Source organism: Podarcis filfolensis, assembly GCF_964270895.1.
Source record: "Podarcis filfolensis genome assembly, chromosome: 16".
NCBI classification, from domain to species: domain Eukaryota; kingdom Metazoa; phylum Chordata; class Lepidosauria; order Squamata; family Lacertidae; genus Podarcis; species Podarcis filfolensis.
Genome location: NC_139620.1, coordinates 11,202,030 through 11,223,077, shown reverse-complemented (window position 1 = coordinate 11,223,077; position 21,048 = coordinate 11,202,030). Strand labels below are relative to the sequence as shown.

The following is a 21,048-nucleotide window of genomic DNA, read 5'->3' as shown; positions in this document are numbered from 1 at the left end:
CAACTGCCCTATGAAGTAAGTTATGGTTGAGAGGCTGTGACTGGCCCAAGGCCACCAAGCAAGAGCTCCCTGACCAACTGGTGATTTGAACCCTGGTCTCTCCGGTCATAGTCTGACAATCTAACCACTACACTAAATAAGCTTTTGGCATAAGGTGTTTTATTGTCATGTAGTTATTATGGGGAGACCCAATATGGATTATGTAAAGGTGGATGACCACTGGGTGCAGACTTTGCCCATGCAAATTCAACAGAGAAAACAAGAAAGGTTCTATGGGAGAGAATTGTAGCTATTGTTGTTTAGTCGTGTCCGAATCTTCGTGACCCCATGGACCAGAGCACGCCAGGCACCCCTGTCTTCCACTGCCTCCCCCAGTTTGGTCAAACTCATGCTGGTAGCTTCGAGAACACTGTCCAACCATCTCGTCCTCTGTCGTCCCCTTCTCCTTGTGCCCTCAATCTTTCCCAACATCAGGGTCTTTTCCAGGGAGTCTTCTCTTCTCATGAGGTGGCCAAAGTATTGGAGCCTCAGCTTCAGGCTCTGTCCTTCCAGTGAGCACTCAGGGCTGATTTCCTTCAGAATGGATAGGTTTGATCTTCTTGCAGTCCCATGGGACTCTCAAGAGTCTCCTCCAGACCATAATTCAAAAGTATAAATTCTTCGGCGATCAGCCTTCTTTATGGTCCAGCTCTCACTGCCATACATCACTACTGGGAAAAGCATAGCTTTAACTTATCCCACATGGTCTAAGGCAGGGAACATGTCAGCCTCTACATGCTGGACTCCACTCCCATCAGCCCCACCTAGCATGGTGAACAGAAGAGATGTAGCTCAGTGACAGAGAATCTGCCTTGAATGCAGAAGGTCCCAGGTTCAATCTCTGGCATCTCCAGGCATGGCTAGGAGAGACCCTGCTGAAAGCCAGGATATGCAGTACTGAGCTAGATGGTCCAAAATGGTCTGGATGAGAAGGGAGCTTCCTAGGCGCCAGGAATTCTGGGAGTTGGGAGTCCAATAGCATCTGAAAGTGCACCATGTTTCCTTCCCTGCTATAAGAAACTGGTCCAAATGGCCAGAGTTTCCTGGCCACCACCCTCCAAAAGGGGAGGAAATCCAAACACAGCTCAATACAGTGGTACCTTGGGTTACATACACTTCAGGTTACAGACTCCGCCAACCCAGAAATATTACCTCGGGTTAAGAACTTTGCTTCAGGATGAGAACAGAAATTGTGCAGTGGAGGCGCAGCGGCAGCGGGAGGCCCCATTAGCTAAAGTGGTGCTTCAGGTTAAGAACAGTTTCAGGTTAAGAACGGACCTCCAGAACGAATTAAGTATTTAACCCGAGGTACCACTGTATTCCTTTTTTAAAAGTTTTATATGTGCTACTATTATGAGGCTTTCCTCTTTTTCTTTGCTCTCATGGTCTCCTGACTCGAACTATGCATCCATGCAGCAAAACAGATGCCTCTGAGCTTGTTATGCATAATCTATGGCAGCTATCAAAAGAAGAAAAAAACCAAAATGCTTATTTTTAATGGTTTTTTTATTGTCCATCTTTTATCAAAACACCCAGTCAGTGAAAGCTTTATACCTGCAGATGAAATCACAATCAAGAAAGCATGGGAGGAGAGGAAGAGTGTGTGTGTGTGTGTGTGTGTGTGTGTGTGTGTGTGTGTTAAAGAAGGGATTTTGACCATTTTTTAAAAAAGAAAAGAAAAAAGACTCGCTCTGGGCCTTTTGCCTGCAAATGCACGAGGGAGAACCAGCCAGGACCAGGAATGTTAATCCACGTACACACACAAGACGGCCAAGGCCAAACGCAAGCCAGGCAGCCTAGCCTGAGAGGGGGCAGGAGCAGTGATAGCTGGAAGCAGGAGCAGGAGAGATGGAAGGCATAGCGAGAAGAGTAAAAAAGAAAAAATCCTGTCCGTCCTACTCCACCCCAAGGAGGATGGGCCCCTCTCCTCACTTTCTGGCAGGAAAGGGGCCTGATTTCTTAGCAGCTTCTTTCCCCGCCCACCTGCCACTCTTGTTTTTTCCTTTCCAGATCTCTGTGCAGGACAACCCCCCCCCCCGCTCCACATTCGCTTTGGCTTGCTCTCATAACCCAGGGCCTGGTTTTCTAACCAAACCGCAGCATGCCTCCCCTTTCCCTTCACATGATCTGTCTCATCTACCCTCCCCCAAGAAATCATATAAATAGAAGTGCCAGTGATTCACTGACACCAAGATAACCCCCATCCCCACTCCGGAAAGAAATAGAAATCCCTTCTCACTCACAGTACTAAGGGTGGTTTTTTTTTGGGGGGGGAGAAATAAGAAAGTATTGGGACTGATGGGTAAAAGAGAGCGTGGGGAGAGAGTGGCCACGATCTAGTTCAGGTGTGGGGAACCTGATGCTGCTGAACTACAACTTCCATCAGCCATAGCATGACCAATGACCAGAGACGATGGGAGCTGTGGTTCAGCAATGTCTCAAGGGCCAAGTGAGCTAGCTGTACATGTTGCCCTGTTGTTTATGGCGAGTGGCGACATGGGGCAGGGAACAACGAAAGAGGGAGTTCTCCATACATTCACCTGTTGGCAAGGAAAAGGATAAAAGGCAACCCCTGCCAAGGTCACTCGTTTTGTGGTCAGTAACTGGAGCCAGGAATTGGTTGGGCAGGAGAGAGATGAAGAGGGAAGTGGAGATGGATGGGAAACGGAGGAGACCAAATCAATTCTCCCTCCCCTCTGGAAAGGCCCAGCCCCTCAAAATGGTTGGTCCCAATATTGCAACTCCAGGGAGTGGGGTGGCGTGGGAAGGGAAGAGATCTTTCTTAGCCACCACCCCCGGCAGAGGGGAAATGAGAGTCTCAACCAACTCCAACCCAGAGATTCTTCATTCTACAGCAAATATTGCTAAAGTTAATCTATGGAACCACACGCAGGGGGAAAGAAAGAGTCCAAGCCAGGATCGGAGGGGAAGGGGTGGAAGCGATCGCTGCCACCGCCCCCTCCCAAGACATACCTGAGTGGTACAGGATGTTGGACTTGAGCCCCTGCAGGGTGGGGAGCGCCTAGCCTTCCCTTCCCACATGACCGTGAAAGGGGAGGCACCACAGAACTCCCCAACACTGCTTGAGTGTTTCCTTAGCCCTCTTGTCCAACTGAACCCCTCTGCCCGCCCGCCCTCCCGCCCAGCCTCGTGGCATTATCGCAGGGAAATGCTCCAGTCTGCCCCAATGTTGACTGCAGGTTTCCGGATGGTTAAGACGGACGTTTCAGCCTCATGTGTGAAATCCAGGCGAGATTCTGCAACATCTTTTAGGATTGGGGGGGGGGGGAGAGAGAGAGAAAGAGAGAGAGGAGGTGAGCACAGCTGAGAAAAAGAACTACCGTCCTTTCCCAATAGAGAACAGTTTGAAGTCGGGTTTAACTCAAGGATGGGGAACCTGTGACCCTCCAGGTGTTGCTGAACTACAGCTCCCATCAGCCTCAGCCAACAGGGCCAATGATCAGGGATTCTGGGAGTTGTAGTCAATAACATCTGGAGGGCCAAAGATCCCCCATTGCTGTAAATCTTAGCTGAAAGTGCTCTGTAGATTAGATTAAAATTAATATTAATTAATTCCCAAAATTCTCACAGTGCACACAGACAAAACACCACAGTTCAATTCATAGGAAACTGTTCCTCAAGTTTTATGGATACCAGGGGGAACCATTAATTTTTTTGCTGTTGGGGGGTATTCACTGCCTGCCACAACAACTCCTCCCAGCAGATGTTGGCCCCCTCCTTTTCCTCCTAAGAAAGCCCCACTATGACCCAGCTCAGATGATCGTATTTCAGCTTACTGAAATGAGGCACAATTTGTCTATCCTGCCCAGGTTCCTAAGGCAGAGGGGAGTCTTCCCTCATCACCTGGATTCCTACTTCCTTCTATAACTGGAGGCACCCAGGACCGAGCCCGGGCCTTCTCCATGTTAAACCGTGTTCTTCCACTCAGCTACCGTCCTCCAAAAAAAAACCATGGAAATGCCAGTGGATGGAGCCCAGGACCTTTCCAATCACTCACCTTTCTGTTTGAGGAACACTGCCGCTGGCTTCCCGGCTCCCAGGATCACCACCCGTTCAATCCAGGCCGGAGTTTCAAAGCTGCCCTTCGGGTCTGCGGAGCTGGAAGAGAAAACAAAGGCAGGGAAAGCGGGGTTAGAAGGCAGGGAAGTGATACTGTAGTCTCAAACTCTACTTAAAGGGCAACAAAGATGGCACCTAAATCCCACCCCCAAAACAAAACATTTTCACCTGACTTACAATAAAGCAAGGCAGGTTACAATAAAGCAATATAAGATTTACACACCCGAGTAACAAAATGACGACATTAAAATGCTAAAACAACTGCCACAAATAAAACATTATCAAAAACAGATCAAAAACATTATCAAAAACAGCAAATAACAGTCCCAGAAGCATCAATTAAATAAATCATTATGAAACTACATTAAAATAGGCAACTCTGGCCTTCGTATTAAAGAGATGGTCAGACCCAGCACATCTGGGCTGTACTGTTCCAAACTTTAGGTGGGGGTGTTGATAGTTGAATGGCCACCAGTTACAGAAAAAAAATCCTTGCCTGTAGAAACCTAGCATGTCAGGGCTGGGCAGGACTGCTCTTCCCTGGCACGTTAACTTTCCGTGAGTGGGGAAAGGAGCCTTTAATCCTGCAACTGCCCACCTGCAGTCTGAAGTGCAATCACAGGCCGACCACCTCAGTCAGAAGTAGCAGCACCAACCAGGCAGGATAGATGGTCTGGGGTGGGGATTTTGTGGGAAAGAGGAGGGAGGCCCAGTACCTTGCCGTCAACGTGTTGCCGGAGAAACTGAAGCGGCGATGGAGGTACTGCCCCTTTGTCTCGAAGCTGAATGTGTGCCCGTCGTCAACGAAAAGCTGTCCTTGCGCTGTGCCCTGTAAAGAGGAGTGGGGGGGGGTGTTGACACAGAAAGCGAGGAGGTCCTGCTAGTTAAATCCTGTACCAGGTGGGTTTTGGGAGAGAGTGGAGCTACCATGGTCAAGACACTCTCTGTGCAGCCTCTTCCTCTTCATTGCTGCTGCCACTCTGCCAGATTTTTCATTCTCTCCCCATCAGGGCAGTTGTGTGGAATGGATTTAAGTGATGGGTAAACCTCTGCAGGGAACGCGGGTGGTGCTGTGGGTTAAACCACAGAGCCTAGGACTTGCCAATCAGACGGTCGGCGGTTCGAATCCCCGTGACGGGGTGAGCTCCCATTGCTGGGTCCCTGCTCCTGCCAACCTAGCAGTTCGAAAGCACATCAAAGTGCAAGTAAATAAATAGGTACTGCTCCGGCGGGAAGGTAAATGGCGTTTCCGTGCGCTGCTCTGGTTCGCCAGAAGCGGCTTAGTCATGCTGGCCACATGACCCGGAAGCTGTACGCCGGCTCCCTTGGCCAATAAAGCGAGATGAGCGCTGCAACCCCAGAGTCGGTCACGACTGGACCTAATGGTCAGGGGTCCCTTTACCTTTACCTTTAAACCTCTGCAGTCTGAGGAGCCCCGTTCCCTTCTGGGCGCCACATACCAGTGGTGGGTGGAGCCAGAGGCAAAGATGGTAAAGTATAGCACTGTAGACTAGTTCCCTACACACATTGCTCCCTTCCTCCTTCCAGGAAAATGAGAGTTCAAGGACCCATCCCAGCCAGGCAGAAATGCACAAGGAGCTGAAGCGAGGACCTGCTAGCTAGGGATGATGGGAGTTGTAGTCCAAAACCAACTGCAGACCCAAGTTTGGGAATGCCTGCTGTAGAGCATCTCTCCCACAACCCTGTCCCACTTTGCTCCTTCCCACCTCACCTGGGGGCCCAGGGCCACGTAGAGGGTATAAGGGTCATTGTACATGCAGTCCGAAGATCGCCGGACCCGCTCCTTCCGAGCCACGATGCTGCCGCCACGCTGGTACACAGGAATCTGCAGAGAAGCGTTGAGGATCAGGGGGTTAAGTTGTAGAGTTGGCTACTGTGTTGACACTGTTCTGCATTGTTCATGATATATTCTATACTATTCCGTATAAACAAGTACAGTATTGTGTATTAGGAATTACGTACTGTACTACTGATTGCTATCCACCTGGTTTAATTTTTTGCAGCATAGTGATATTATGCTATGTATGTTACTATATTGTAAACCACTGTGTGGTCTTTTGAAAGGTGGTGGTATAGAAATGTCTTTATTGTCTTTTCGGTGCTTTTTTTACAACACTTCAAACCTGGAATGTTCTTGGAACCCAAATGTCCGACGGGGCTTCTGTGACTTCCTGCAGGAAGCTCCTGTAGCCAATCAGAAGCCGTGCTTTGATTTCTGAACGTTTTGGAAGTCGAAAGGACTTCCGGAACGGATTCCATTCAACTTCCAAGGTACGACTGTATATAAAACTGGTGTTGTTGTTTTTTAAAAAATATTGGTGTTCCTGAGTTGCAAGCCAATGCTAGTTCTACTCAGAGGAAGCTCACCGAGGTCCATTAATTTTAGTGAGTCTACGCTGAGTACAACACAGCTTGTGGAAACCCACTATTGCTAATGGCTTCGAGAGGTTTCGTAGAAAGAGATTCATGAACGGAATTCAAATATACAACCCTAAGTGGTGGTTCCAAGGGGGGGGGGGTGAGAGACAAAAGCCTCCAGTGGCCAGGTAAGCAAGGCTTCCGTGCCCTGTCTTGGTTCTCTTTCTCCCTCCAGGAACCCCCCCCCCCCGCCCCCCATCAACCCTCTCCCCCCTTTAGACTTACGCTGCTCATGGTGACTGCTAAATAATGGGTTTGGGGCGCATGAAGTTTCTGGTGAGTATGGACATCATACCAAACCTGCATAGTGGAAAAAGGCACGTTAGAGACATAGCTGTCAACTTACAGATTTGAAAATAAGGGACCAGCAGCCTAAGGGATTTTCCAGGCACAGGTATGTTCAACTTCTGAGCCCCTCCAAGCCAAAGGCAGAAAGCCCAGCCAGCAGCCAAACGAAGCCTCAAGCAGTGGTTCCCACAGCGCAGCAACCCGGCAAAGGGGTTGCAGCAAGGAAAACCACCGTCACCTCTCCGCTGGGAAGTGCTGAGCAAAGGCGAGTCCCCAGGCAATGCTGACAATTTGATTGGCACAAGGCATGCAAGCTCCACCCCCCAGTCATTCTTAGACTCCTTATTGGGTAAGCAACGCAGCCAAGCAACACAGTTGGAGCCTCCCTCCTCCCTGGCCGGCAGGGAGGGAGGGAGAGGAGCTGCTTCCTTTGAAACCCGGGAAATTTAAGGGACATCATCAATAAGGGACAGCGGGACACAGCGCCGGGATAAGGGAGTTTCCCGCCAAATAAGGGACGGTTGACATCTATGGTTAGAGACGACTATGGACATCCACAGGACCTGTCACTCAAAACTCCAAACAGAATCCAGGGAGTGCTGGGGAATGTCAGGTTTAATTTAAAACAGGGCTGGCAGATCTTGTGCTTTCTTCTGTTGGGGGCTGCAACCCCTCATAGGCAATATGTGGGGCCCCATGCCAGCAGTAGGTGGGCCTAGAGCCTAAAGTGGGCAAGACCACCCCTTCTGCCTATGTCTCTCTGCCATCCCCTTTACTTTCTCTCTCCCTTTGCCACCCCTTCTCTGTCTCCTCTTTCTCTCTCTGGGTCATCGCAGCCTTCATTTCCTTAGCGCTGGACACAGGTAATGCCAAGGAACTGCTAGAGTTGCTCACTCTCTATGCTATACACTCTGACAAAGGAGCGCCAACTCTCCTTCTCCCACCCCATCACGCCTCATTTCCATTCTGCCAGCCTCACTTACCTCTCCTTTGCCAGGCAAGTAGACCTGCACACCTCGGGCCCCCTGTGCCGTGACTGGGTGAACCAGCAAGGCATCGCCTGCAAAGGGAAGAAAACAGAATAAAAGCATGAGATCCAGAAACTTGCATTAACTGCTCCTCTTGTAATCTGCCTCTGAATTAGGAACGTTAGAGGAGCCCTGTTGGACCAGATCAAAGGACCATCTAGTCCACTATTCTGTTCCCAAAGTGGCCCACCAGATGCCAAAGAGAAGCCCACAAGCAGGAGCTGGGCGTAACAGCAACTGTTATTCTGCTTCTGATACTGCAGGCAAAATAGAGCCAACATGGCTAGCAGCCACTGGCAGCCTTATCCTCCAATATTTTGTCTAATCCCCTTTTTGAGCTGCTGGCCTTTATGTAAAGGTAAAGGGACCCCTGACCATTAGGTCCAGTCGTGACCGACTTTTGGGTTGCGGCGCTCATCTCGCTTTACTGGCCGAGGGAGCCTGCGTACAACTTCTGGGTCATGTGGCCAGCATCACTAAGCCGCTTCTGGCGAACCAGAGCAGCACACGGAAACACCGTTTACCTTCCCGCCGGAGCGGTACCTATTTATCTACTTGCACTTTGATGTGCTTTCGAACTGCTAGGTTGGCAGGAGCAGGGACCGAGCAACGGAAGCTCACCCCGTCTTGGGGATTCGAACCACCGACCTTCTGATCGGCAAGCCCTAGGCTCTGTGGTTTACACCACAGCGCCACCCGCATCCCCATACAGCCCATTAGGTAGTATCAAAGTTCAAGCCCACAATGTTCAGAGCAGCCATCAAGTTTTGCGTGCTGCATTGTATCCAACGTCTCTGCACTTCATCTTTGTTTGCATAAAAGAATCTTTGTATTTCTGTTCCTTTAGTCAGCAAAAGCAACCTGTCAAACCATCTTCTCCAATTAGATAATGTGTTACCGTCTTGGTCCCTCCCTCAACTAGCGCATCAGGTGCAAGAAGACTGCAGGTTTGAAACACTGGTCCCAGTTGCTGTTTTGGAATATGTTTAACAGGGCCAGTTCTGATAGCTGCTGTACAGTCATTTTAGTAATTTCTGCAAAGACCACAGTCCAAAACTGTGACGCTTGTCCACAAATCCACCATATATGCTGGAATGACCCCATTCCTTACATCTTCTCCAACATAGTATGGAATTAGTTATCTTCATTAGAAACGGCCCCATTGGGAAGAAAAACCTCTCTCTCTCTCTCAACTGTTTTGAATCAGCGCATATCCCACATCCTTCTGAAACCCTGTAATTTTTTATATCATCAGAGTTCCAGTTTTATTTTTCGCCCCTCTTTTGATGCACTATTAGTGCAAGAGCAGAAAAATATGGTAACACTGGGGAAGTGCCCCAGAACAACTAACAAAGCAGAATGGGTGGACAGTTCAGTATAAACCCACGACTAATGCATTATTATCGCATCATTGACAAGTTGCAAGAAAACACCCTGAGAAAAACCTCACCAGTCTGGAGGGACCCATAGTGATTGTAGAAAACTTGGAAAAGCCAATGCTTATAATAGAGATTATAGATGAAGAATAAGATGGCTGCTGGCAGCAGCTAGGATACAGAAGACTTTGCAGAGCCTGCAAATATCCCCATGGTACAAAAATGTATAGAACCTGGTGATTACAGAAAAGATAACTCAAGGAAGTGTGGCCCTAAGTTCTCAGTTGAAATGCTCAAGAACCAAAATGGCTATTGGACGTTAAAATGCAAAGTTTCTTGCCAGAGAACAGGAAGTGAAGCAACATCATCCCTGGGATTCACCACACTCACCAAGCAGATACTGGTCATCAATGGCATATGTTGTAGCGTCCTGGGGATATTCCACCCAAAGAGGTCTATGAAAGGGGAAAACAGAGTTGTGATAGCAGTAGAGACACAGCAGAGGGGAAAGCACCATCTGCCATAGCAGTTGATTTCACACATCACACCAAGCCAGGCTTGAGGAAACGTAACTATTGGTTTGGTGCAATGTGTGAACGGATAAACCCTGGTTTGCAGCTGGCTAGAAATCTGAAAAAGAATCTAGGGCTTCAGGCATCACTCAGTTTAGATTTCATGCCATTTCTGAGGTTCTGGTCTGCTTTCAGCTTTCCATTGCTCAAAGCTGTCATTCTTTTCAGGCAGAGGTCTCTGGAGGTGGAGCAGCTGTTCCACAGCTAGTAACCTGGAGCAAGGCTTTCAGGGTTGCTGCCCCTGCTTTGTGTAGCAGCACCTCTGCTGAGACTGGACCACCTACCTATATAGCCAGTCTACGTGCAGGTAGCTGAAGTCACCCTTTGCTAAAATGGAGAGACCCCCTCACACCATTTCGCTCACCTCATGACAGGCTGGCCAGTACGGTAGCTGTGGTAGAAGAGGGTGTACCAAAAGGGCAGGAGGGCATAGCGCTGGCGAACAGCGTCCCGGATCAGGGCCTTGTTCTCTTCGCCAAAGAGCCAGGGCTCCCGGCGGGTGGTGTCCATGTGGGCATGCGCCCGGAAGAAAGGCTGGTAGGCTCCCGCTTGGTACCAGCGCACCAGCAGCTCCGGCTCGGGGTTTTTGAAGAAGCCACCCACGTCGGCTGGAGGAGGGAAGGCAGGAGAAAGATCGAGACTTTCAATATCCTTTAAGAATCCAAGAGCGGCCCAGTTCAGCTGGAACCAAGGCTCAAAGTAGTCCGGCACTCTGCTTCTAACAAGCCAACAAGAGCCAGGATGGTTAAGGCAGAGATGGGGAACTTGTAAGCCTATCACAAGTTGGACACATCTGACCAAAGCAAAAACTCAATCAGGATGCAAAGCAAAGCGAGGGGTGTGGCCTAGTGAAAGGGTATGGGCTGGGGAGAGTCACGAGGGCTGAATTCAGCCAAAGCTCCCCACCCCTGGTGTTAAGAATCTCAAGAAATGGTTGTGTCCACAAGTAACATTAAAGCGTATGGATGAGCCTCCCATGACAGCAAATCAAATGTTGGCCTCATGTGACCCCCAGCTCCTGTGCAGCTGGAAAGATGACTTCTGCTGAATTCAGTTTCACTTTCAATGAACCTCAGCTTGGTAGCTAGTACAATTTTCAGGTTGCGGTTTCCAGCAAACCATTTGGCTTGTTCAGCTACTAACCATTGTTTCCTGTAAAGCATGACTCCTGGTTTGTATGTAACACCAAGCTGAGATTCTAACTCGGTGTATGTCCTCTTCCTCGCCGTGTAGGGGGAGGAGATGGGGGCGTGAAGGAGTCTGATGCTTCCCGCAGACTTATGGAGGCTCATCCATGAAGAATTAAACCAGAGTTTAGCGTTATATGGTAAGTAGGCCAAATGTCTAGAGCATTCAAAAGCCATATTAACGATTACTAAGCCACGGACCAACTTCTCCAACACAGGGTATCTGAACCCGGCAGGATTTACCTCCGCAGAAAGAGATGCCCACAAGAGCCAGGCTTAGACACATGGGGATGGAGATCTTTAAGTGGTCCCATTCCGCTGCATTGTCACCTGTCCACACAGCCCCTGCAGAGGGTGACAACAAGAAGGTGCAATAGCGAACAACCTGTGCACAGATAATCTCTTAACCTGCCACTTTCCTGCGGCCTCACCTAGGCGCTGAAACTCCCTCCCCAGGAAGGCCGGCTTTGTCGACTCCTTGATGACAGCCTTTAGAGCACAAGAGGCTAACCTGTGACCCTGACCTGCTGGACTCGCATCACCCCTCACCGCAGGCCATACTGGCAGGGGCTGATGGGAGTTGGGGGTCCAACGACATTTGGAAGGTCAAAGGTGTCCTCAGCTCTGCCTTGGAAGTCTGCCTATAGTCTGGATGCCTGCCCCCTCCACACACCCCCAGGCTCCTTAAGGAGCTTTCAGCTTAATAGTCTTTACTGAATTGGTATAACCTCTGCGGCAGAGTTTACATGGCAGACTGGTTCTTTTTTGTTTTAATGTTGTGCCATGTTCTTTAAACTACCTTGACAGCTGGGAAGCGGGTGGCGCTGTGGGTTAAACCACAGAGCCTAGGACTTGCCGATCAGAAGGTCGGCGGTTCAAATCCCCACAACGGGGTGAGCTCCCGTTGCTCGGTCCCTGCTCCTGCCCACCTAGCAGTTCGAAAGCACGTCAAGTGCAAGTAGATAAATAGATAACACTCTGGTGGGAAGGTAAACGGTGTTTCCGTGCGCTGCTCTGGTTTGCCAGAAGCGGCTTAATCATGCTGGCCACATGACCCGGAAGCTGTACGCCGGCTCCCTCGGCCAATAAAGCGAGATGAGCGCCACAACCCCAGAATCGGCCACAACTGGACCTAATGGTCAGGGGTCCCTTTACCTTTACCTGCGGCAGAGTTTACATGGCAAACTGGTTCTTTTTTATCCTAATGTTGTGCCATGTTCTTTAAACTACCTTGACAGCTGGGTCGTGAGTTCAAGCAAAATATTCCTGCATTGGAGGGGGTTGGACCAGATGACCCTCAAGGTCCCTTCCAACTCTACAGTTCTCTGATTCTCTGTCTTATTTATTTGTCAAATATATCCCCCCTTTCTTCCTACAGGTCTGCTGCACAGTACGCCATATTGTACAGGGCCAGTCCATCAGTCCAGGTAGCTCAGGATGGTCTCCAATAGCTGGAAGCAGCTCTCGCGGGTTTCAGGCGGGGAGTCTTTCCCAGCCCAACCTGGAGATGCCATGGGGGACCGAACCTGGGACCTTCTGCATGCAAATCAGGTGCCCTGTCACTGAGCAATGGCTCTTCCCTCCTCCCATCTCATGCGCCACTAACCGTAGCGTTGTGAGCCTGCAAAGAAGCCGCGAGTCAACACAAACGGACGCTCCAAGCCTCCCGACCGTTTCACCTGCCCCTCCGCTGTTGCCATTTGCTGCCAGCAGTGGGGAAAAAAAAAGAAGTGTTATGGGGACACTTCAAACCGTGATCAAACTTAACACCCAAACCCAAGCCCAGAAACCTTGCAGCCCATGCCTCCCTCATCAAACAGAATATGGCACATATTATGATTCTGACAGAACGCAGGACCAAGCGCAGAATGTGGTTCTAGGTGCAGAATTCTGCTTCGTGGATTTTCAAAATAAAATAAAGCAAGCTTCTAGCCCTCATGGCTATACATGCTTGGATTCCTGTGCGGGGCTGTTGAAATCTGAGAAGCTTGGCTCACCGCCTTGCCCCTCCTCATGACTAACAAAAGTGTGCAGAACTGTAATCAATCGTTTTTATGTAGAAGAGGAATTACACCAATCTGTGCGGGGAATGCAACAACCTAATTGGTCATAATTTATCCAACTCTTAAATTTTAGAAGTTATGATTTGTCTGTCTCCCATCCAGAATACTGATCAGATTCATGCCTGCTTAGTTTCCTCAAATGTGCTCTAGCAGTTAGAACTTAGACCAGCGACACCTAAGATTGACTCTCCCTCAGCCACAAAGCTTACTAGGTGACCTCATTCATTCACTATCCCACCTATCCTCCTAGGAGCTCAAGGTGACATCCATGGTTCTCCTCCCCATTTTGTCTTCACAACACCCTCTGAGGTAGGTCAGGTTGAGAGACAGTGTCTGGCCCAAGGTTGCCCAAGAGCTTCTCAGCTGAGTGGGGATTAGGGGGTCTCCCAGGTCCTAGTCTGACACTCTAATCACTACGCCACACTGATCCAGGGATGAGAAGCCTGTGCCACCCCCTACCCACCCTAATAATAATGATATTTATTTATACATACATACATACATACATACATACATACATACATACTACGCCCATCTGGCTGGGTTTCCCAGCTGGGTTTCTGGGTGGCTTTCAGCAGAATATTAAAATACAATGATTCATGAAATGTTAAAAGCTTCCCTAAACAGGGCTGCCTTCAGATGTCTTCTAAAAGTCAGATAGATCTTTATTCACATCTGATGGGAGGGCATTCTACAGGGCGGGTGCCACTACCGAGAAGGCTCTCTGCCTGGTAGACTTCAATTCCCATCAACCCTGACCACTGGCCATGGGAATAAGAAATATGTCCGCAAGCATCCAGCGATCTTTCCTGCAGATCCTGATCTACTTCCCAGCCCACTTGAGTTCCTTGGAAGACCAGACGAGAGAGATGTTCCAAACCAGCCTTCACCAACCCGGTTCCCTCCAGATGCTTTGGACTACAATTCCAATCAACCCAGCCACCCTGGAGGGGAGCAAGCTAGGAAAAGCTGTTTCATTTGTAAACAGACCGGTCATGTCATGGACTTCAGCTTTTCTTGGCCCAGAAAGGGGGAGTAGCAAAGGAAGGCAGCGCTCACCACGTAGAATGCATACAAGTTGTGAATGTCACGGTGCTCCCAGCCCCCTTGGTGCACGGCGTCCTTGTGCATCGTCACTTCGGGGCCGTTGAAGACGGAGGGCTCGTTCATGTCGTTCCAAGTGTAGAGGTTTTCCATGGAGCCCTGAAGCCGAAGGAGAGGGAAAGCCAATTGGCGGGGAGGGCCCAGGAAGGGCTATCTGCGCCAAAACTGAAGCCTGAGCCTGCTTAATAATAATGATAATAATTTTTATTTATACCCCGCCCTCCCCAGCCAAGCCCGGGCTCAGGGCGGCTAACAAGCAATAATAAAAACAAATTGAATGAATACAACTTAAAAACATAATTAAAATATTGAAACCTCATCGCAGGAGGAGAAAGGAAAAGAAAAAAAAAGAGGGGGAGGGAATCAAATTGTCTCCAAGCCAAAGGCCAGGCAGAACAACTCCGTCTTACAGGCCCTGTGGAAAGAAATCAGATCCTGCAGGGCCCTGGTCTCATGAGGCAGAGCGTTCCACCAGGCCGGAGCCAGAGTTGAAAAGGCCCTGGCTAAAGAGGTGAACCACCTGCCTACCTCATAGTGGTCGTAGCCAAACATGCTGGACCACCAGGCACGCATCTCTGGGTTGGTGAAATCCGGGTAGCCTGCTGAGCCTGGGCAAAAGGAGGCAAAGCGTTAGGCCAGACCCTTCCGTTTTGGTTTAACAAATATTCAACACATGATAGTTCTTTTTTTTATTAAGCAGAATAAAATGATGTGTTTTAGTTTATTGCTGGTTTTTTAAAATGTTTTGTTTTTACTACGAATCTTGCTGCTTTATTCTTTTCTGTGAACCGCTTTCATTGAGGTTATCTATAGTCAAATATATAAAATTAATGATAAACAGTATGTATCGTGCACTATAAACAATTAAATAATCAATACAGTGCAATATATTAAGAAACACAAATCAGTAAAATTGTTGTTATAGAACTGCTGGTAGACGTATGCATATTTCTGAGTGGTTTGCTTGTCAAGATCTCCTAAGATTTCCATAATAGCTTAAATATTATATATATAGTCCGTGTGTGTGTGTGTGTATGTATGTATGTATGTGTATATATATATATATATATATATATATATATATATATATATATATATATACATACATACATACATATATATATATATATATATATATATATATATATATATGGGGCGCCAATGAATACTCAGTTACAGTAGTAACTTGGTTCTCAAACTTAATCCATTCTGGGAGTCGGTTCAACTCCCGAAACCATTCAAAAACCAAGGCGCGGCTTCTGATTGGCTGCAGGAGCATTTTGCACTAAAGTGGAAGCCGCGTTGGACGTTCGGCTTCCGAAAAACGTTCGCAAACCGGAACAATTACTTCTTGGTTTGTGGCATTCGGGAGCCGATTTGTTCAGGAGCCAAGCCGTTCGAGTACCAAGGTACCACTGTATTTACAAAATTAAATATTGGCCATAATCCAGCCACATTTCGGGGGGGTGTGTGTGTAAGTTATATTAAAAAATGCATACAATCTGTTCCAGGGGTAGTCCATGTGGTGCCTGCCCTGCAGAAGTTTTTGGATCCAGCTCCCATCAGCCCCAGCCAGTGTGACAAACCGTGAGGGATGATGGGAGTTGTAGTTCAGCAACATCAGGAGGGCCACTTGTGATGTATTCCTTCTCCTGAGATTGCTAGTTTTAGGTTTCTTTAAATATTGTGTTACTAGACTCCAGTCATTTATAGCTTCTCTAAATCTTCCTTATTCTCTAAGCATAGCTGTTCATTTTACAATATTTAGCTGTTCCCTCAGCTTCCTTCAGTAAACCTACTTTATTTGATTTCCTATTGTCTTTGCAGCTTTTCCCATGGGAAATTCTGATGGCTGCTATAAATGTATAACGAAAGCTGAGAATCCTCTGCCCTTTCATGTCATTCAAGGGTTTGCCACTCAAGAGGCTGACCCACATGACTGCCAGTTGGGGCTGGCCCCAAACGCCAGGAGCACATCAAAGCAAGTCTCCTGCCTCATCAACCGCATTTGCTTTCCTCACCTGGCCAACACCAGCCCTCGTAGTCACTGCCATCCTTCGTCTTGACATAAAAGTCCCGGGAGCGAATCTCGTTGTGGATCCGATAAGCACTGTCCACCTTGATGTGCGGGTCCACAATGCTCACCATCTGAGTTGAGAAAAACCAGAGTGGTCAGGGATGAAAGTGGTTGGGCTGAGCACCGCCGTCTGCCTTGAGAAAGAGCAAATTCGAATTGTTTGTCTTCCTCTGCGTCATTTATTCTGGGTTTGCAAGTGACAGGGGAGACTGCTATGCAGGGCACTGAAGATGGGTGGGTCTCAAACCCTCGGTGAGCTAGGGACTTCCCCTGCAGGTTCTGGAGGATTGAGCGGGCGATACCAATACAGTGGTACCTGTACTTAATTCACTCTGGAGGTCCGTTCTTAACCTGAAACTGTTCTTAACCTGAAGCACCACTTTAGCTAATGGGGCCTGCTGCTGCTGCCGCGCCGCCGGAGCACAATTTCTGTTCTCATCCTGAAGCAAAGTTCTTAACCCGAGGTAGTATTTCTGGGTTAGCGGAGTCTGTAACCTGAAGCGTCTGTAACCTGAGGTACTACTGTGGTGGGTCCGACGGTCAATAAGGTGGTTTCTGCATGTGCTGCAGAGGGAAGTGAGGGGCAGGTGGGGCTTGTCCCTCTGGGAAGGTAGCCCATCTAGGAGAAGGAAAACTGATCCTTCTTCTCCACTGCCTTGCAGGATATCTTTGGGAGAAGAAAAGGCTAAGGAGTAAAACCTACAGAAATCCGGAATGGAGTCCCTAAAACGGTGGATGATGCCTTTTACGCCTCCCTCCAGCAACTCCTGCAGCCAAGTGTATTGCTCTGCTTTCTTTCGGACCACACCAGAGAGGCCAAGAGGAGGGTCTTGCCTTCTGAGCAGCCCAGGACCTCCATACACCCTGTCCAGGCTTGTGCCCCAGGGAGGTCAGTTCTAAGTTGCTAACACGGCAGTTTGAATTCACCCCTGGAAGCACACTCCATTGTCTCTTTGGACAGATGGATGCCAACAAGGCAGAGGTGGGGAAGCATTTTCAGAACTAGGACCGCATTCCCTTCTAGGTAACCCTCTGAGGGCCACATGCCAGTGGAGGGCCAGATCAGATGCAAAAATGGGCGGAGCGACGAAAGTTAATTTTACGTTCGTACAGTACTCAAGCACCCCTCCCTATCCCCCATCCAGGGAAGGAAGAAGATGCATGTCTGGCCCACATGCCAGCCAGACAAAAATATCTGCAGTGCAAAGCAGGGCCACTGAGGAGTGTGGCCTGGGGAGAGAGTCCCAGGGGCCAGATAGAGAGGCCTGGAGGGCCGCATTGTTGCTTGAGGTTCCCCACCCAGGCTCTAGTCCATGGTTACATGTCATTAATGTCTGGCACACGTCAGATGATCGTGGGGTGTGCGGAAGCTCCAAGGTCCCTGCAGGGAAGCTTAAGAGCTAGGGTAAAGGTAAAGGAACCCCTGACCATTAGGTCTAGTCGTGACCGACTCTGGGGTTGCGGTGCTCATCTCGCTTTATTGGCCGAGGGAGCTGGCGTACAGCTTCCGGGTCATGTGGCCAGCATGACTAAGCCGCTTCTGGCGAACCAGAGCAGCGCACAGAAACGCCGTTTACCTTCCCGCCGGAGCGGTACCTATTTATCTACTTGATCTTTGACGTGCTTTCGAACTGCTAGGTTGGCAGGAGCAGGGACCGAGCAACGGGAGCTCACCCCGTTGCGGGGATTCAAACTGCCGACCTTCTGATCAGCAAGTCCTAGGCTCTGTGGTTTAACCCACAGCACCACCTGTGTCCCAGAGCTAGGGACGTCTCCTCAAACCTCACCTTGCGCCTCTTGGCTGCCAGGCCCTGAAGCATTTCCCGGGGGCGGGGGAACTTGTTGGGATCCCAGGTGAAATAGCGCTTGCCGTCAGCGTGCTCAATGTCCAGCCAGATGACGTCGTACGGAATGTCATGCTCGTCGAAGCCGTTGTCCACTGTGCTCACGTCCTCCTCGTCGTTGTAGTTCCAGCGGCTCTGGTGATAGGCCAGGGCGAAGAGCGGAGGAAGGGCCTGGGTTCCTGAGAGAAAGGAAGGTCAGCCAAGGACGCCTGCCCATCTTCATGTCCGCAGAGGGTGGGCCACAGAAATGCTGCCTTAAAGCAAGTCAGACTGCTGGGCACACGTTGTCCTGGAGCCTCCAACTAAGTCTCACTCAAAGCAAACCCCTTGAAAGCAATGGACTTAGGGACAGAAAACTAGTCTGGACTGCAGCCAGAATAATTGTTACATTTTGAAAAAATATGAACGCCCCTACTTTGGAGGAACAGAACAGTGTTTTTATGTGCTGGAAGCTGCCCAGATTGGCTGGGGAAAACCCAGCTGGTTGGGCAGGGTATAAATAATAAAATTATTGGTATTATAAAATTACCAAATATAGTAAGGGTCATAGTGGAGAAACAGACATGCTTTTTGTGGGGGAAAATGCAGCCTTGTTAAGAGAATGCTAAGTCTACATATACTGTTAGGAACTTTATGAAAATAGTCATTTGATTGTAGCAGAAGCTTAATGATATTTACATACTTGTATATCTGTCTGGGGGTCTTCTGTTTATTGGATAAACTCAAAATTTATTTGCTTAAAGTAATTTTTTTTTAAAAAGGACTACATCATGGCCATTGACTTCAGTCTACTCTTAGGACTAGTACGGTAAGAAAAGAAGGAAATAGATAATCCCTGCCATTGTTTAAAGCCAGTTTCCTCCAGAAGCAGAGTAAACACAATCTCTGTCCCACTCACCTGTGAGGGATGCATACTGTCGGAAGATGTCATTGGGCGTAGGCCCCAGCAAGAGAAACGCATCTATGATCCCGCTCTCAGACATCCAGCGAACATCCGTTTGCGGAGTTTCGCCTCCTCCTTGCATGTAATCCAACATCTTCCCAAACAGAGTCTGTGAAAGAGTTTGGGGATGACAAACAGGGCCGTCTTTAGCAGATGCGGCGTCGCGGTGCAAATATCCACCCAGCGCCCCCAAATTACCATGGACAGTTTTGGGGTGGCCGTAGCTGTGCACTGCAAGCCATGGGGGGGGCAACTCTCCCCCATGATGCTGCGGGAGAGCAATCCTTGCAGAGGCTTGGGAGGGAAGCTGCACACCTGCCACCGGGAGGCCGCCGGCAAAGCTGCGCAGCTCCCCCACTTGCTGGGGCGCCCGAGAGGCAGGCGCCCTGGTGCAACACACCACTAAGCCCTATGGGAAAGACGGCTCTGGTGACAAACTATTCAATCAGCTCAGGTGGAATAACAAACCATAGTTTGGCTTTACATAAACAAGCTTTCATGCACTGCCTTGACTTCCTCTTCTGCAGCAGGCCACTTTGCCATGACAACCTGAACCAGGTCAGCCCCTGGCATCCACCTGCCTGCCCCCTCCTTCCTGGGTCTGGGAGAGCCAAGTGCACTTGACACCCGAGTATTGTGGGTAATCAGAATGGCTTGCATTGGGTGTGTATGTGTGTGCTTGATAAAGGCACTTTGCCAGGGGAGCTTACACACAGATTTCAGTTCTGTGTTTTGAAGGGTGCAAAATGGCCACTCTTCCAATAAGGATCGCTTTCAAGCTACCAGCAGCAGGGGGAAGATTGCCAAAGGTGTTGCGCTTCATCCCCTTTTCAACTGCCACCGAAATACACATGGGCAGGGAGGCAAATGAAATGTCCGTCGTAGCTAGCTATTGTGGACATTGCATGGGTGATAGATTAAGAGCTGACAGCTCTGTTCCTTCGAAGCCAGCAGGACTGAAACTGGGAGAGGCTCCTCTCACTACAGAGATGCCAGTTCTGAAGCAAAGTGGAAGAGACCAACTAATAATGGAAGAAGAAACTATGGCCACATCCACACTAGTCATTCAAAGCACTACAATACCACTTTAACCGTTATGGCTTCTCCCAAATAATCCTGGGAACTGGTAAAGGGAGCAGAGAGTTGTTAGGAGACTTCTATTCCCCTCACAGAGCTACAATTCCCAGATTGGTTTAACAATCAATCCATCTTCCCTGGGAACTTTGGGAATTACACTACAGCTCTGTGAGGGGAACAGGGGTCTTCTAGCAACTCTCGGCACCCTTAGCAAACTACAGTTCCCAGGATCCTTTGGGGGAAGCCGTGACCGCCAAAGGGGTATCACAGTGCTTTGAATGTATAGTGCAGATGTGGCCCATAGTTTGCATTATAGCTGGATGAGGAATAAGTCAATAGACCTCAATTTGCTTTGGGTCTCATGCAGGTGCGTGCGATGTGTCTCAGCTAGGGAGGACATAAGAGGAGTCCTGCTGGACCAGGCCAAAGGCCCATCTAGTCCAGCATCCCTGTTCTCATAGTGGCCAAACAGATGTAGATCTCTGGGAAGCCTGCAAGTCTGCGTGACAATAACTCTCCCCATCTGTGATTCCGAGCAATTGATATTCAGAGGAATACTGTGGCCACAGTGGAGGAAAAATATAGCCATCTCCTTGTCCTAGAATTATAGAACTGTAGAGTTGGAAGGTACCGCGAGGGTCATCTAGTCCAACTCCCTGCAACGCAGGAATTAAAACATGTTTTACACAAGGAGTAAAAGGGGTGACGCGCCCTTGGAGGAACAGTACCTTGCCTGCTGTATTGGAGGTGACGTCCACCCAAGTCTCCGCCGCGTTGAGCCAGAAGATGCCCAGAGTGCGCTGGGGATTATGGGCCAGCAGGACAGGAACAGAGCCATAGAGAGCCATGGGGTTATAAAGTTCGTATTGGAAGACATCCAGGTTATAGAGGCGGTATGGGTCCCCTCCCCTGCCAAGGATTTGGCAATTAG

General features: G+C 49.1%; 2 protein-coding genes across 3 annotated transcripts in view; one reads left to right on the top strand and one right to left on the bottom strand.

Annotated features, from left to right (window-relative positions):
• Positions 1-1,527: 1,527 nt before the first annotated feature.
• The window catches only part of GANAB (glucosidase II alpha subunit), a 34,121-nt gene continuing 14,600 nt past the window's right edge, over positions 1,528-21,048 (bottom strand). For both annotated transcript variants that reach the window (XM_083591045.1, XM_083591046.1), the window contains 16 exons: positions 20,846-21,026; positions 18,996-19,149; positions 18,041-18,276; positions 16,198-16,324; positions 14,705-14,784; positions 14,132-14,275; positions 12,616-12,712; positions 11,253-11,354; positions 10,187-10,430; positions 9,641-9,705; positions 7,830-7,906; positions 6,784-6,858; positions 5,852-5,965; positions 4,836-4,948; positions 4,058-4,158; positions 1,528-3,305 (listed from right to left, as the gene is read on the bottom strand). In XM_083591045.1, coding sequence (XP_083447171.1) covers positions 3,196-3,305; positions 4,058-4,158; positions 4,836-4,948; positions 5,852-5,965; positions 6,784-6,858; positions 7,830-7,906; positions 9,641-9,705; positions 10,187-10,430; positions 11,253-11,354; positions 12,616-12,712; positions 14,132-14,275; positions 14,705-14,784; positions 16,198-16,324; positions 18,041-18,276; positions 18,996-19,149; positions 20,846-21,026 — 2,020 coding nt within the window. In that variant the 3' untranslated portion in view covers positions 1,528-3,195. The remainder of the gene's footprint in view (positions 3,306-4,057; positions 4,159-4,835; positions 4,949-5,851; positions 5,966-6,783; positions 6,859-7,829; positions 7,907-9,640; positions 9,706-10,186; positions 10,431-11,252; positions 11,355-12,615; positions 12,713-14,131; positions 14,276-14,704; positions 14,785-16,197; positions 16,325-18,040; positions 18,277-18,995; positions 19,150-20,845; positions 21,027-21,048) is intronic.
• Positions 16,483-21,048, top strand: part of CSKMT (citrate synthase lysine methyltransferase) — a 51,818-nt gene continuing 47,252 nt past the window's right edge. Inside the window, exon 1 of the mRNA XM_083591543.1 lies at positions 16,483-16,487. Within this exon, the coding sequence (XP_083447669.1) occupies positions 16,484-16,487 (4 nt within the window). The 5' untranslated portion in view covers position 16,483. The remainder of the gene's footprint in view (positions 16,488-21,048) is intronic.